General features: G+C 60.8%; 3 protein-coding genes across 3 annotated transcripts in view; all 3 read right to left on the bottom strand.

Moving 5' to 3' along the window:
* The window catches only part of SIX5 (SIX homeobox 5), a 3,414-nt gene extending 3,257 nt beyond the window's left edge, over positions 1 to 157 (bottom strand). The window contains exon 1 of the mRNA XM_042781272.1: positions 3 to 157. Within this exon, the coding sequence (XP_042637206.1) occupies positions 3 to 157 (155 nt within the window). The remainder of the gene's footprint in view (positions 1 to 2) is intronic.
* Positions 158 to 1,772: 1,615 nt separating this feature from the next.
* Positions 1,773 to 12,737, bottom strand: DMPK (DM1 protein kinase). Its single transcript, XM_007942895.2, has 15 exons — positions 12,578 to 12,737; positions 10,090 to 10,181; positions 9,749 to 9,832; positions 9,572 to 9,667; positions 8,880 to 9,028; positions 8,494 to 8,587; positions 8,008 to 8,214; positions 7,673 to 7,921; positions 6,952 to 7,037; positions 3,853 to 3,964; positions 2,982 to 3,139; positions 2,790 to 2,887; positions 2,569 to 2,615; positions 2,229 to 2,314; positions 1,773 to 1,932 (listed from the first exon to the last, which is right to left on the bottom strand). The coding sequence occupies exons 1-15, from the start codon at positions 12,735 to 12,737 to the stop codon at positions 1,773 to 1,775; spliced, it is 1,878 nt and encodes a 625-aa protein (XP_007941086.1).
* Positions 12,738 to 14,586: 1,849 nt separating this feature from the next.
* DMWD (DM1 locus, WD repeat containing) overlaps positions 14,587 to 15,868 on the bottom strand; it is a gene marked incomplete at its 5' end in the record, with an annotated part of 10,607 nt that continues 9,325 nt past the window's right edge. Inside the window, 3 exons of the mRNA XM_007943060.1 lie at positions 14,587 to 14,634; positions 14,918 to 14,989; positions 15,681 to 15,868. Of these exons, the coding sequence (XP_007941251.1) occupies positions 14,587 to 14,634; positions 14,918 to 14,989; positions 15,681 to 15,868 (308 nt within the window). The remainder of the gene's footprint in view (positions 14,635 to 14,917; positions 14,990 to 15,680) is intronic.

The raw sequence follows: 15,868 nt of genomic DNA, 5'->3' as shown, positions 1-15,868 counted from the left end.
CGCCCGCCCCGGCCGCCGCCGCCGCCTCACCCTCGGCCGCCTGCAAAGTCTGCAGGAGCTGGCGCGCTTCCTCCTCCTCCTCCTCGGCCGCCGCCGCCGCCACCTCCCCGCCCCCAGCCGCCGGCCCCGCGCTCGGCTCCGCAGGCAAGGTAGCCATGTTTTGTAACTTTGGGAAGTTCCTCCCTCCCTCCTTCTCCTCCCTCGGGCTTCCCCCGGCCCCCTCCCCCGCCCGGCCCCCCTCTCCGCCCCTCTTCGTGCTCCTCGATCTTCTCCCCCGGAGGTCCCCGCGCCCCTAGCCCAGCGCCAAGCCCAACTCTCCCACTCGGGTCTCTCTGCCCCTGAGTCTGTGTGTGTCCGTCCCCCTCCCTGTCAGTCCGTGATTCTTTGTTTTCTCTCCGCCTCTGGCCGCGCTTTTTGCCTCCCCCCGCGTGTGCTTCTGGCTCAGGGCCTCAGTTTCCCCATCGGGACAACGGAGAGGGTAACGGGCCGTCCGGGAGGGCTAAGGGCGCGAAGCCACCTCTGCCCCAAGCCTAAGCTCCTGCACTCCTCCGTCTCCAGGGTCCTCGGGAGGCCCTCCTACTCCCCATCTCAGCCTGCGCTCCGCCTCTCGGAATTCCCAGCTCCGCGGGAGGGCGGGTCTGGATGGGAGGAGGGGCGGAGGAGAAAGTTTGCAACTTTTCGCGAGCGTAAATCTTGGAGCGGATGCGCGTGGCCCGCGCAGGCGCAGTTATACAGGATGGACGCGCGCACTGTTGGCCCAGCGCCCTTCCTCGGGTTCCCGAAAGCCGGAGCTTACACAGCTGGGCCACAGCTGGACGGGGAGTGGGCAATGGGTCCACTCGCCTTCTCTTATTGGTCGGATGCTGAAGCCCCACCCCTCCTCTTTTCCTCCCCCAGGCATGATTCGCCCACTTCTCGTCCCGCTAGCTCCGCGCCAGGCCATTGGCTGGCCCTGCTCGCTTTCTGATTGGCCCACTGAGCAGCCTTCCGCCCACTACGCAAACAGAGTGGACGCAGTGGAGTTTTGGACAGACGAGGGAGCATTTTTATTCGCGAGGATCGGGGGTGGGGTCCTAGGTGGGGAGAGACAATAAATACCGAGGAATGTAGGGGGGTCTCAGTGCATCCAAAACGTGGATTAGGGTGCTGAAATCCTGGAGCCTGTCCGCGGTTCGGAAGACAAGCTCAATAAATAACCAAACCGCTGAGCGGGCGGAGCCAGCCTGGCTCTGGAAGCAGCGCACGTGAGAAGGAGGCGCAGGAGTCCCCGAAAAAGCGGGGCTGGCAAAAACAAAAGGGATTAGAGAGCAGGCGGAGCTCGCACCGGGCGCCGGACGTCGCCGCAGGAATAGCACTTTCCGGGGAGAACAAGGCCTGGTGCACAAGGAGAGTGGTTTGGGAGCCGACGGTGGGTGGGGGTGCGTGGAGGGTGAAGAACGGCCGGCCGGGCCCGGGCCCTGCTGCCTTCTCTGCACCGCAGTTTTCCACCTACGTCCGGTCTTCAGCCCAGCAGGAGAAGGGAGGAGGTCCGTGACGACCCACAGCAGCAGGAATATTCTCAGTCACAACCTCTCGGGAGCCCCGTTCTTCGGTCGCGGACCCGGTTCCTCCCTCCCCGGCCGCCAGGGGGCGGGTCCGGATCACCGGGTTGGCACTAGGGCGGAGACCCGCGCTCGGAGTGCTGTGCGCCAGGAGGCCGTGGGAGCGGCTTCTGGGCCGTGCCCCGGTCACCCAACCCTCACGCGGGGCCCGAGTGAGCACACGCTGGGGTTCTAGGGTTCAGGGGGCGAAGGCGGCTTCAGAGCAGCGCCTGGCTGGTGCGAGATGGCCGGTGCGGACCACCAACCCAGTGCCGCCCAAGGTGGCGGCACGAGCCAGAGCAGCGGCGAACACGAACAGGGAATGCGCCTCCGATAGACCAGGCCTATGGACCTGCGGACAACAGGGCGGGATCAGCAGCGCCCAGCCCACAGATGAATCCGCACTCCGGCTCTCCCTCCCTCTGTCCCCTACAGTGAGCACAGCTGTGGTTGGTCTGCTCACAAACCGCAAATCCCGTTCGAACTCGTTATTGGCTGCTTCCTAGCAGTCTGTGTTGATTGGCTATCTGAGCTGTTTTCCCCTCCCCGTGGTGGGCGGAGCCGGGCAGAGGCGCAATTTAGCAAAGGCTGCGCGAGATGCAAGGGGCGGGGGCGAGGCCGCGGGCGAGAGTGGGCAGCCGGACGTACCCTGGCAGGGAGCAGCAGGTGGCGGCGGTGCATGGGGCCTGGCCCCACCAGCGGGCATTGGCACAGAGCCACGGCCGGGAGGCCATCTAGCTGGAGAGAGAAGGGACAGGTGACCCGATCGGAGCCCAGCCCAGCCGCCCAGAGCAAGGAGCGAGAGCCAGCGAGGGGCGTCGAGGTTGGGGAGGGAATCTATGGAGATCCCGGAGGTGATGTGGGAAGAGGCCGGAACCGAAGGAGAGTTGGTAGATGAGGGGCTGAACGGAAGGTGAGGTAGGGTGAGCCCTGGGGGTCCGCAGAAGGGGGCAGCAGGCTGGAGGCAGGGCAAAGAGAAAGGTCTTACATGGGAAGGTGGATCCGTGGCCCGGGGACTGGGGACCCCCGTGACAGCTGGAAGGAGAAGAGAAAGGCGTAGGGCGCGTGGAAGGGCGCGGGGGAAGGCGGTGGCGCGGCGTGCCCCAGCCTGGATCGCTCGCCTCCCCCAGCTGTCCACACACGCCCCCGTCTGGCCGCGGGCCCACCGCCTCCGGCGCCCTCGGGGAAGAAGGCGGTTGGGGGACTCGCCTCCGGCTCCCTCGGCCTGCAGCTCCTCCATCCGCTCCTGCAGCTGCCGGACGCGCGCCTCCAGGTCTCGGTTCCGGGCCTCGGCCTCGCGTAGTTGACTGCAGGGAGGTAAGGACCGTGAGCCCGTCGGGGTGGCAGCGATAGGGGCGGCAGAGGGTTGCCCCGGGTCCCCGCACCGGCCCCGGCCCTGACCTGGCGAAGTTCTGGTTGGCCATGCGGATGGCCTCCAGCTCTTGGCTCAGGCTCTGCCGGGAGAGCACCTCGTCCTCCAGAGCCTCTTGGAGCTCCCGCAGCGTGACCTCAGCCGCCGCTGCCGCCTGGAACACCGCCTCTGGGACTGCCGCTTCCGCCTGCGAGGGGGGTCGGGGCTCAAGGCGGCGTGTGGTTCCCGGGGCACTCGCGACTTGGGCCTGGATGCCGGGCCCCGGGTCCTGGCTCTTCCTCCACTCTCTACTCCCGGATTTCTCTGGAATCCCCAAAGCTCCAGCAGCGGTCCAGGCCCCCCTCCCTGGTCTCCAGCCTTTAATCTGGTTCCCTCCCATCGGAGCAGCCTCAGGCTGGTTCCTGGCTCTGCTCAGAAACTGCAGCTCTGCAGTGTCCTTGGAGACCTGCTTGGTCTGTTTGCTGCAGGCCTGTCCCGCCTCCCCGCACATCTCATCTAACAGTTCAGCCTTCCCAGCCTCCTCTCAGGAGCCCTGGTAGCACAGTGGTTCGTGTTTGGCTGCCAACAGAAAAGGGTTGGTGGTTCGAGCCCACCCAGTGGCTCCCCAGGACCACTTGGCAATTGCACGCCGCCCACCCCCACCCCCGTTGACTCTTCCTCCAGGACTCCACTCAAAGACAGCATCCTCGGAGCCTTCCCCTCGATGAATGGTGTCATCTCGCCCTGTCTGAATTTTGGCAGAGGGACAGTCTCTGCCTGAAGTGATCTTATCTCTACTTTTTTCTGTCTCCTTCTATGGGGCAAGCTCCTAGGGGCTCAGCACTCTCATGGGACACACAGCACCCGAGCAGCCCCTGCCTTTTCTCCTTGTCTGGGCCTGTCGGACCCGCTCCTGCTTACTCTTTCTTCTGGGGGAGCCAGGGGCTCCAGGCTGGGAGCTTGTACAAGTGGCTCAGGCAGTGGCTTGCCCTCCAGTTCCATGGGTGTCGTGGGGCCCAGGCCCTCGTCGTCCCTGGGACAGGAAGAAAGAGGAGGAAAGGCCAGTCCCATGTGTGAGGCTGCCCGTCCCCTGGGCTTAGCACAGCCTGACCCCCAAGACCCCGTGGTTTGAGGACAGGAGGCAGAGTAAAAACATGTTGCCAGGATGGGTGGCAGGTCCTCCTGTTACAGGCAGGTCTGTGGGGTGCATGGCTTCAGGCCCCTGGGGCTGCCCGCTTTACACTTTCTGCAGGAACTTGGGGCCCAGCAGCCTGTGTTTAGGGTCTGCCTGTCTCCTCTTTCACTATGTGAGGATGGCCATCCCCTGGCCTCAGGACCTCAGGGTCAGTAAGGGGTTTGGATCCAACTGTCCCACCAAGCTCTGGCCACAAGGAGCCATGGTAGCACAAGGGTTAAGCACTTGGCTGCTAACAGAAAGGTCAGAGATTCGAACCCACCAGCCGCTCCAAGGAGAAAGAGGTGGCAGCCTTGGAAACCCTATGGGACAATTTCTCCCCTGTCCTGTGGGGTTGCTATGAGTTGGAATCAACTCAACAGCTCCTTTTTTTTTCTGTAGCTCAGGGATGCTGACACTGTGACTCTGAATGTCACCATGTCCCCCTCCCATTCAGCTGCTGGGAAGTGGGCAGACCCTCCCCAGGAATAGGAAGTGCCAATAAAAGTATATGTCTTGCTATTCTTCAAACCTTGAACTGAAACTAACCACTAGCTCAAAAAATAATGAATATGACCTGTAAGTACTGTGCTCCTATAAACAATCACCTGTCAGAAACCAAACGGTCAACAATGACTTTCAAAGATGAGACCATTGGGGCAGGGAGACTAGATGAATGGAAACAGACCAACCAGAAGAGAAATCATGAGTGTATTCACAAATGGTGAAGAATGGAACCAGGGCCACTGGTGGGAAGATGTCCTAAGGACCTGATTATCATGGACATACACCAGGACCAACCTGCCAGCTGCTTGTCCCAGAGAGGATGGGTAAATCAGGCCTCATCCATCCAATCAATAGGACACTACATGTTGTTGTTATGTGCCCTCGAGTCGGATCCGACTCATAGCAATCCCTCCTTGAGTTCCCGAGGCAGTATTGCTACAGAAGTAGTAGTAGTAGTACTAGTAGTAGTAGGCATCTTCCTTCCGAGGAGTGGCTGGTGGGTTTGAACTGCCAGCCTTCTGGTTAGCAGTCAAGTGCCTTAGGCACTATGCTACCAGAGTTCCCAGTTACATTGTAGTTCACAAATGGTAAAGAGTGGACTTTGCAGTACATTGTCCAATAACAAAAGCAGATAGGAAACCAACACGGTCTCATGGTTGGCGAGTGTGTGTGTGTTTGGATGGGGACCATGAGTGGTGGGTGGCTTTTTTTTCACCCTATTTCATAATGAACAAGAACTTTTAAACCAAATTGAGATTATACTAAAGGGCTTTAGAAACGAATATTGAAATCAGCCTCTCATTTTCATGCAGTACTAAAAGCTGCATCCTACCCTAAGATAAACCCACTGCCACTGAGTCAATTCTGACTCAGAGTTGCCCAAAAGGACAGAGTAGAACTGCCCCATAGGGTTATGGAGGCTGTCAATCTTTATGGAAGCAGACCTTTCGGTTAGCACCTGAATGCTTTAAGCCTTGTGCCACCAGGGCTCCTTAGAATAACCCATTGCCACTGAGTCAATTCCGGCTGGTATTGACATTACATGCCACAGCAGAGCTGCCCCACGTGGTTTCCAAGGCTGTAAATGTTTACAGAAGCGGACTGCCTCAGCTTTGTCCTACAGAGTGGCTGGTGGGTTTCAACTGCCGACCTTCCACTGACTTTTCTTAAATCTTGGCATAATCTGCCCTATAGACCAGAAGGGCCTCTCATTCTGTCTTTCAGACTTCTCAGTAGGTTTTCTTTTTCCCTATTTCCGGCCTTCAGATCCACCCGCTGCTTTTTGCTTATTCATATTTTTTACTTTATTTTTGCAGTAAGCGATCTATTCGTGTAATGAATGTTTTCGAAAGGTTTTATGGTTACGTGAGTGATTCAGTGAGTTTGTGGGCTTTTACTATTGATTGCCTGTAAAATTCTTACTGCCTACCATCTAAGGCCCTATGTCCCTGTGGACTGAAAGTTAAGAGTCAAAGTTTGGAAGAATCTAGAAGTCTGAGACAGTGGTCCTGAGGTTTTATGTTGTTGTTATGTACTGTTGAGTTGGACCCGACTCATAGCGACCCCTCCTTGGATTTCGAGGCAGTATCACTACGGAAGTAGATTGCCCAACCTTGCTGGTGGGTTTGAATCCCAGCCTTCTGGTTAGCAGTCAAGTGCCTTAGGCACTACGCTACCAGAGCTCACCTGAGGTTTTATAGTTGACACTAAAACTTAAAAATACTTGTAGGCTGAGATTTGAAGGCCTTACAACCCTGGGCTCTTGAGAGACTGATCTTGCAACTCTCCCATGAAAGGAGGCCTGGTGGTGCAGTGGTTAAGGACTCACCTGCTAACCTGGAAGGTTGGCGGTTCAAGTCCACTAGCTGCTCCCCACCAGCTGTTCCACCGGCGTGACAGTCTGCTTCCCTAAAGGTTTCCAGCCTTGGAAACCCTTTGGGACACTTTTGTTGTTGTTGTTGTTATTTGCCGTCGAGTCAGCCCCGACTCATAGCGACCCCTCCTTGGGTTTCCGAGGCAGTATCACTACGGAAGTAGGATTGCCCAACCTTCCTTCCGAGGAGTGGCTGGTGGGTTTGAACCGCCAGCCTTCTGGTTAGCAGTCAAGTGCCTTAGGCACTATGCGGACACTTCTACTCTGACCTATATAGCCACTGTGAGTTGGAATCAACTCCACAAGATTGTTTCATTTTTTTTCTGGTTTTTTGGTTTTGTTCTTTTTTACCAGGAGCCAGGGCACAAGGGGCATCATCTGGACCCAGTATCCCCACCCTCGGGGGCCTCCAGCTGCTGGCACCCTGGTCCCACCCCTCCTGAGCTGGTCCAGGGCCACCCCTTACCTGAGGGCCATGCAGGAGTAGGAGTAGCCCACGAAAGGCAGGTGGACCCCCAGTGGTGTGCCCTCCTGCATGTCTGACAGGGTCTCCTGCATGAGACAAGCACAGACGTGACCCGCGATTGTCAGGGCTGGCCCCTGCCCATTCTGATCTGGCCTGAAATGCCTCCTTCAAGAAAAAAACCCATCCCGAAGGGGGGCCTATCTAAAGTGGCCCTTTCTGTTATTATATCCTGTTGTTTTCCTTCAGAGCACAGACATTGCAAAACCGGGAGTGGATGCGGGCAGGGACAGGGCTGACTTGGTCATCACAACGTCCCCAGCATTGCCCGGCACAAGGGCACCCAAGGCTGAGCAAGGCACTCAGATATAGCTTGTTCAGTATTTCAAGAGAGACCGCCTCTCTTTCCTCTCCCATCACCCTCCAGGTCTCAGCCCGGATAGCCCCCTCCAGGAAGCCCTCCCTGACCTTCCATTCTCAGCAGCCCTCTTGATGTCTCCAGGAGTCACTGTCTAGTAACAGTGTGTACCCCACTGGATGGTAGGTTTAAGTCACCATTGGGTCCCCAGCATTGGGTGGGCCCAGAGCAGGTGCTCTGGGAAGTAAACGCTCTCTAGGCCTCTGGAAGTGGGTACTGTCATTACCTCAACCTTATGGACGAGGGATGGGGGGGTTCCCTCTGTCGCCAGCAGGGGTTGCAGGTACCTACCCCGCCCCCGCTCACCATGGCAGTGAGCCCATCCTCCACCACGTCGAAGTTGCACGTGTCGGTAGCGCCCTCAAAGTCTGGTGTAAAAGGGGGCGCGCTGTCGCGGAGTCCGTCCCAGTCAAGGCCAAAAAAGAAAGGATGCTCCCGGAAGTCGCCCGCCCCATCCCGACCCAGCCGTGTCTCCCGGGGACACAGCAGCTGCTGGATGAGGTCTCGCGCCTCCTCGGGGATTCCTGGGTCTGCCAGTGGCAGGGACAGGTGCTCCTGCCCAGAGGTGGGGGGAAAGAGAGAGATGTTACCAGGGACCTAATGTGCGGAGGAACGCCGGGGGCCCTCCGGGTGGCGCTCACCTTGTAGTGGACGATCTTGCCGTAAGTCTCAGCCGTGGAGTCAGCGTAGAAGGGCGTCTGTCCGTAGAACATTTCATAGGCGAACACGCCCAACGCCCACCAGTCACACTCAGGCCCGTAGCTGCCCGCCCCAGGCCCGCCGCCCACAGCCTGCAGGATCTCGGGGGACAGGTAGTCCGGGGTGCCCACGGCCACCAGCGATCGCACCTGCGCCACAAAACCAGAGATGGGGTCGGGCCCTGCCCTTGAGCTCCGCTCCTCCACGTACCCACGCCCTGAACGCTTAGCGTCTCCCTGTGCAATCCCCACATGCCCACTTATGCTGGGGGTCACCTGCTTCCACGTCGGAGTTCAGACCTAGTCCCGCCCTCGCTGTGGCTCCGCCCCGCGGCCTAGCCCCGCCCATGCACTACCAGCCCCGCCCTCCCACGTCCCTTCTCCGCCTCCACGCCTAGTACCGCCCCCGCGGCGGGCACACCCGCTCACCGTTCCGTCGTCCTGCAGCTTCAGGCAGGAACCGAAGTCCGCCAAGCGGATGTGGCCGCAGCGGTCCAGCAGGATGTTGTCCGGCTTGATGTCTCTGCGCCGACAGGAGCGGGGACGAATAAGTGCACCTCCGCTCGCCAACCCACCAGGCCCCGCCCCTTCGGGGACGCCACAATTCTAGACACTACTCCTCAGGTCCCGTCCCCAGTGGGCCCCCAACCAACGAAATTCCTCTCCAGGTCTCGTCGCCTCGGGGACGCAGTGTCCAACCGGGGTACAACCTTTGCAATCTCTTCCAGGGCCCAGCTCTTAAAACCCCCAACCCCGCTTGGGCCCCACTTCCGCGGACTCTTTGTAGGCTCACCCCTCAGCCCTGCCTCGCCCACCTGTGCACGTAGCCCAGCCGGTGCACCGAGTCTATGGCCATAACAATCTCGGCCAGGTAGAAGCGCGCCATCTCGGCCGGGATCCGCTCCCCAAACTTGCTCAGCAGCGTTAGCAGGTCCCCGCCCACGTAGTACTCCATGACCAGGTACTGGGAGCGGGCGTGTATGGGGGAATCGGTAACCCCTCCAAGGCCACTCGCTGATCGCCTAGCGCAGGCTCCCGGACACTCCCCATCCCCGGGCAGAGAACCCGTAGCCCCAGCCCCGAGAGAGCCCAGTATGTCCCAGGCCAAATTAGAGAGCGCCCCCTCACACAGCAAAATACACGTTCTCCCCGGATGTCACCGGACAGATTCACTGCCCCAGAGAGATTTCAGGGGCAAATGAAACTCCAGATACCTCCCAAGGCATAAACCCTTGGTACCCCTTGCCCAGTGCCCCCACATAGAGACCCCGGAGAGCTAGCCCCAGTTCAGGTAACAGACTCCCCAGGACCATCCTGAGGAAATAACGGTAAGAGATATCACCCACCCCAGGTACGGAAGGCCCCTCGTACACCTGAGACACATTCCTGCCACACATAGAGACCCAGCTGGCATTGCCAGGGCAGGTCCTCCAATCCTAGAACTTCCTGCCGCCCGTAACTGGCATCCTAGGCAGTGTTCCTCTTTCCAGCCCGCACCCCCGCTCACCAGGTAGTTCTCGTCCTGGAAGGCGAAATGAAGCTGCGTGATCCAGCGCCGGTCCCCGTTCACCAGCACATCCCTCTCTTCACGAAAACATGACACCTAAGCGGTACCCAGAGGCGCTGAAACGCGGCGGTGGGAGACCACGTCCTCGGGACCCCCCCACCCAGCCCCGGCCCTCACCTCGCCTCTCTTCAGCATGTCCCATTTATTCATGATCTTCATGGCGTACACCTGGCCCGTCTGCTTCATCTTCACCACCGCTACCTGAAGGTCGAAATAGAGTGACGCGGGCGGAGGTGGCGGTGGGAACGCAGGGCCTCCAGCCCAGCCCAGCTGGGGCCTCGCCCCACTCGCCACGCCCATTTGCACTAAGCCCCGCCCCTGGGCCCTCCCCGTCTTTAAGTTCTCTCGCTCAGCCATTCATCAGTTCCTAAGGCCCCGCCCCAAACTCATAGGCCCCGCCCACTTCCAGCCCAATCTCGTCTCGCGCCCCGCGGAGCTGCCCGCGGCTCCCGGCTCACCTCACTGAACGCCCCGCGTCCGATCACCTTCAGAATCTCGAAGTCATCCCTCTGCAGTCGGGCTTCCTTAAGCCTCGCCGCGATGGGCTCCGCTGAGAATGGGGGGCCAAGAACTGAGGGTCACTGAGGCGGAGACTGCACAGGCAGGGAAACCCCACCCTCTGCCCTTCCATAACCCCTTCACTGCCCCTCGGTCTTCCCCCTCTCTCTGCCATCCAGTGCCCCCCCCCCTCAACCCCTCAGTCTCTCCCTAGCTCTTTCCCCCATCTCTACCCCGAAGTCTCCCTCTCTCTCCGTCGCCCCGTTTCACATTACAAACTCTCTCATAGCCACTGTGAGATTTTGGGGGAGCCGAAATTGGCTTCCCGCCAAGGTGAGATGCCTAGAAAGTCCTACTGGGGCTTGTATAACCAAAGGGGTATAATGGGAAAAGGGTGCAGAGTGGGGTACGAAACACCTGAAGAAGGGGAGGCCCTGCAGAAGGGCAAGAGCAGAAATAAGGCCGCAGTTCTTAGCCTTCCCTGGGCTTCAGAACCACCTCCAGGGAGACACCCTGCCTCCAGGGGGACGCCAGCTCCCAGGCCCAGCCCCGGATTCTGATTTACTGAGTCTTTGGTTAGGGCCTGGAGAAGGTGCCTTCATTCAGTATCTCCAGGTTCAGAGGCTTGTGTACCTCACTGGGAACGCTGGGGGGTGGGGAGGAAGGAAGGAGAGGGGCTGGGAGACACAGGCAGCAGCGACACCCTGAGAACACTCGTCCAGGGCGCAGTGTCATCTCAGACCTCCCAGCTGCCGGGGGGACGGCTCCGTGGTGATCCCTCCTTTACGGGTGGGAACGCCAGGGTTCAGAGAGGTGAAGTCACTGGCCCCAGGGCCCACAGCTCAGAATGTCAGACAGGACCCTGAGGGAGGGGGCCAGCTGGGGGTAAAGGGCCAGTGGGGAGAGGGAGGCCTGGGTTCGCGGGAGGCGGGAGGAGTAGGGACACCTGAGGCAGGATGAAGAGTGCGACGCGAAGGAACAGGTATAGGAGAGACAGAGTGGGCTCTGGGGGGGCGGGGAATAAGAGATAAGGCTGCAGAAATAAGGCCACAGAGAGGGGCTGTGCGGGGCTGGGGGAGAGTGGGCCAGCAGGGAAGAGCCCGCCAGGGCCCCAGGGCCTCGGGACAGGGGAGGGAGGAGAGAGCCAGGGCGTTGAGCCCTTTTAAGGCAGCGGGAGCCCAGGCCCCCTCCCCCGCCCGGTGCCTGGCAGAGGAGGGGCCGCCAGATGCAGGCTCAAGCCACAAAAGGAGTGCTCCCTCCAGGACAGCCGGACCCCCACCCCTGCGCAGGCCTCGGTTTACCCCTGCCGGCAGAACTGCACGCTCCGCAGAAGGGAGCCTGGGAGAGTTCCTATGGGCTGGGGGAAGGCCTTTGAACAGGGTGAGCGGCCAGGGCCTTGCCTTTACCTTCCCATCTGTGAAGTGGGAGGATAACAGAGAGGCCGGGGGCCTGGGATAGAAGAGCTGGACCTGGGCAAGGAGAGGGTGGGGAGGCAGGAAACACGCAGTGCCACACAGAGCCCACGGACCAAGTGGAAGCCGCCGAGGGACCAGAAAGTGGAGGGGCAGAGTGGCAGGTGTCAGATAGAAACCAGAGTCCTGGGCTGTGTGTGTATGTGTGGCGGGGGTGGTGGTGTGTGCTTAAGGCAGGGGGTCGAGGTTGCAGCATTTTCCCTCCTGATCCCGGGGCCTATTCACCCTCCTAGAAGGACCTTGTAAAAGGGACACTGGGGACAGTGTGAAGGTTGGGGGCCCTGAACCAGGAGGGTCAGAAGACCACGACACCAGCACGGGCCCACGGGTGAATTGGGAAGGACCAGGCCACTGCTGGGGTCGGGACCATGGAACCTACAGAGAAAGTGGGCACACCCAGAGGAACCCCAAGTTGGCCATCCTATACCCGGGGGAAGGAAGAGGTGCCAGGTGGCGCCTGTGTGCAGAACTCGTTCTCCCCCAGGGCCGGCCTGAGTCACCACACCCTCCCTGTGCCTGGGCACCTGTTGGAGCAACTGGGGAGGCTGGCGCCGGAACACCTGCCCTCTGCCGCGCCCCTGGCAGCTGCCCCACGCTTTCCCCCGGCGCTTGCCCTGAGCTCTGGAGAAGCAGAGGGCCACAGGCTCATTTCAGGGGAGGGTCCCAGGAGATAGGCTGCCAGCATGTCCCTAGGCCTAGCTTTGGGAAGGAAGGGCAGGGCACTATGGCAGGCTCTGCCCAGCCCGCCCAGCTCCCCAAGCCTGTTCTGAGTCATGAGTGCCTGGCCTCTGTTGACCCTGCCGTGTTCCACCAGGATGGTACCGGGGGGGTGGGGGCAGGCATGTTGCCCCGGGACCCGGGTTCAAGCTCTGGAGCCCTGAGTGGAAGGTCTCCCCACGTCCATCCTGCTCTTGCCTTCCAGTAACCAGGGCCCCGCCGCCTCCCCTTCGGGGGGCCCACAGCGACAGGCACTCACCCCACTGCAAGAAGTCGGCCACATACTTGTCCTGGGCCAGGTTGGAGGTGCCCAGCTCCTGGTGGACGCCCAGGAGAAGGTCGAGCAGGGGCTCCAGCCCCAGGAAGCCGGGGTCCAGCACCAGTTGCCGGAGCCGCCTCAGCCGTACCTCGGCTGACATGTCGGCCAGCACGCACCATGGCCCCCTCCCCGGGCCAGGGGCTCGGGGTCCTCCTGTCACAGGGCCCAGCAGCCCCCGTCCAGGCCCCGGGGCCCTGGCTGCATGGCTGCCTGTCCCCTGGGCCTCTATGGCCACTTCTCTCTGCTGGGAGGCCTCCTTCTCTTCTCCCCACCCCTTGGTCCAGCCCCCCTCCCGCCTCCCAGCCTTAACCCCTCACAAACCAGCCCCCCCACTCTCCCTTCCAGGGGCCCTCTGTGTTTGATGGTTTGCGTGTGCAGAATGTAAACTCTCGTCCCCCCCCCCATGAAATGATGGCACGCCAGAAACTACAGGTGTGACAGCTGACAGAGATGACACTCCCATTGCCTAGAGGGGGCCAAGTGAGGTTGAGAGACCCAGCAGCCCCAGCACCAGGGGGCGGGGGAGGAAGGGGCTGAGGCCTGGGAAGGGGGGCCCCGGAGGCCGGGGCAGCTCCTCAGTGACTCAGCCGTGGATACCGACTTTGGGACAGTTAAATATAGCCCGCAGGCCCTCGGCTTTACACTTTTTCTTTTTTGGCAGGACGCGGGGCAAGGGATGGTGAGGGGCAAATCAGGGAGGGGAGGCCCTCAGAAGCCAGGAGCAGGGGTGACCCGCAGGCCAAAGCCTGGGGGAGGCCAGCACCCCCCAGGCAAAAGAGACCCCAAAATAGCTCCTTGGACCGTGGCCGGGCAGCCACATTCCTGCCCAGGCTGGGATTAGAAGCAGAAACATTTCGGGGGGTGGCGGTGGAGCGGGAAGACGCCACTCCCTCCCTCGGCAGCCAGCCAGCCAGGAAGGAATTTTTTTTTTTTTTTTCTTTCCAGGAGTGGACAGCTCTCCTGGAGGGGAAGCTGGGCCCTAGCCCCAGACACCAAGGGTCAGACAGGCCCTCGGGGCAGCCCTTAGCCCAGGGGTCCCCACCAGGCACTTCAGGAGCTGACGGGGGAACCCCCATCCAGGCAGGCCCCTTTCTGTTTAACTGTAATCGTTCATGTGGACAGTTTTGGCACTTTAAAACTTTGAAAACTCCCCGCATGGACTGTGGAGAGGGGTCCTGGCTGCCATCTACGCCTGTGACTGGGGGGAGAGCAAGACGCTGACCAGCCAGCCATGTGCCAACTACCCGCCTCGAGCTAGTGCCCCCCACCTCAGATTTCAGGTTTTCCTGCTATTACAAGAGGGAGAAAGGAGGTGGCGGGCGGCCCTGAGCCCCTCCAGAGGTTGAAGTGGATTGATTCTAGAACAGAGACAATCCGGCAAGGGGTGCAAGCACGCACATACACCCACATACACACGCGACCTCCACATCTCCCCGGAAGGGAACACACACACTAGGCCCAAGGCTCTGAAAACGGGAACTTTAGTATAAATAAGAGGTCCTGGGAGGCAGGGAGGGCCCTGAGGGGTGTCCATAAGGTAACACTCTTCTGAAAGCACAGACAACAGCAAGGGAGGGGGGCAGAGGCAGGCGGCCACACCCTGCCCCGCCCACCGGGCTAGAGGGGCCACCAGAGAGCTGTGCTCTATAGTCAGTGGGGACTTCTCCCCTAGGAGTGACCAGTCACATGCTGGGGAGGGAGGTGGGCTAACACTGATGTCTCAGAGGAAAGGGTCATTGTACTTGGCAGTGTGGGTGGGGACAAGGTTGAGGCCACATGGGCTGCTGCATCCCCCAATGTCTGGGCCACTCTGGGGACCCTCTGTCCCCCACTTTGTGCAAGGGCAGGGGACCGAAGCAGTCCATCCATCATGGTTAGTCTTGTTAATACGTTGATCGGTGAGGTCAGCAGGGAGGTTAGAGCTAGGAGGCTGGGGGCACATCCGCAGCTCACACCACTGTGCCGCTTGGGGAGTTGCCGGGCTGGGAGGAGATGCCCTGGGGAAGACGAGGGGGAGACAGGAGGGGTTAGCGACCACCTGGGCTCCGCCAGTCCCTGGGGAGGGCCACCCCCAACCCCCAGATCGAGGCCGCTTCTCTAGGCTTGGGTCCTCCCATCTCAGCTGGCATCCGGGTTGCAGGAGGCACTTTAGACAATCATTAAAGTCCTCAGGGGATGCTGAGCAGAGGGAGGGGGTGGGGAGAGGTGGGAAGCAGAGGGGAAAGCTGGGGTCCCTTTTGACTTGGGAGGGTCCCGAGAGTCTGGAAGGGATAGTCCTACCTCTACCACTGACTTGCTGGGTGACCTGGGCCAACTTCCTTCCCCTGTCTGGGCCTCAGTCTCGTCTGTGAACTAGGGAGATAGAAGGTCCCTTCAGGGCTCGGTGGACTCCGCAAACCCCACCAGCCCAGCGTGAGGTGTGGAGACTGACTCCCGTGCTTCGGGGACCCCGGCCTCTAGGATTCCAGAACATTTCACTCTTCCAAGGAACGGCACTGGGCCCCCCAGATCTGACAGTCTGGGCAGCAGAGCCTGACCCCAGGAATAGCCTCCTGAGACCGCAGCCCTCGGTCCTCCTGGCGTGAGGTTCCTGGACCCCACAACCACCTGGGGAGGGGCGCGCCCACCGCCTCCCATCTCAAAGGCTTTCTGCCCTAGGAGGTGGTAGGACAGTGCTCAGTGAGTGTGGTTTGCCAAGGTCATGCCATGAGCAGAGGTGCCAGACGGGGCCCAGGGTCTAGCTAAGACCTAGGGCAGCAGCTGGGTCCATGGGTTCCAGATGCCCCACAGATGTGTCTGGCCTGACCTGGCCAGCCTATGCTGTGCTCCTGCCTGACACCAACTCACTGCTCTCAGACAGGGCTCTCTGAGCAGCCTCCGTCTCCACCCATTCTCCTTGCCTCCTCTCTCCAACACTCTCAGCTGACAGCCCAGGGCTCTAGAAGGCTCGCGCTAAGATCTGAGACCGGCTTCTCTTGGCGGGGTTGGACGCTGCCACAGCACCGGGCCCTCAGCCCCCGTGCCGGCGTCCGGCGGGACTCACCGCCTTGCCGGGCCGCGCCCAGGTGCAGATGAGGCCCTCCTGGCAGGCGGTGACGATGCAGTCCTCGAGGAAGAGCAGCACCGTCAGGCGCTCCTGGGCGATCTTCTTGCACACCAGGGGCTCCAGCAGCGGCACCTCGTGGATACGCGGGCACAGCGCCGTGCCCAGGACCTTGGCGGGGTCCAGCC

The sequence above is a fragment of the Orycteropus afer genome, unplaced genomic scaffold (genome assembly GCF_000298275.1).
Source record: "Orycteropus afer afer isolate SDZICR_OR568_19922 unplaced genomic scaffold, OryAfe1.0 scaffold00099, whole genome shotgun sequence".
Lineage (NCBI taxonomy): Eukaryota > Metazoa > Chordata > Mammalia > Tubulidentata > Orycteropodidae > Orycteropus > Orycteropus afer.
The sequence above is the reverse complement of the archived record's forward strand: the minus strand, read 5'-3'. Positions and strand labels throughout refer to the sequence as shown.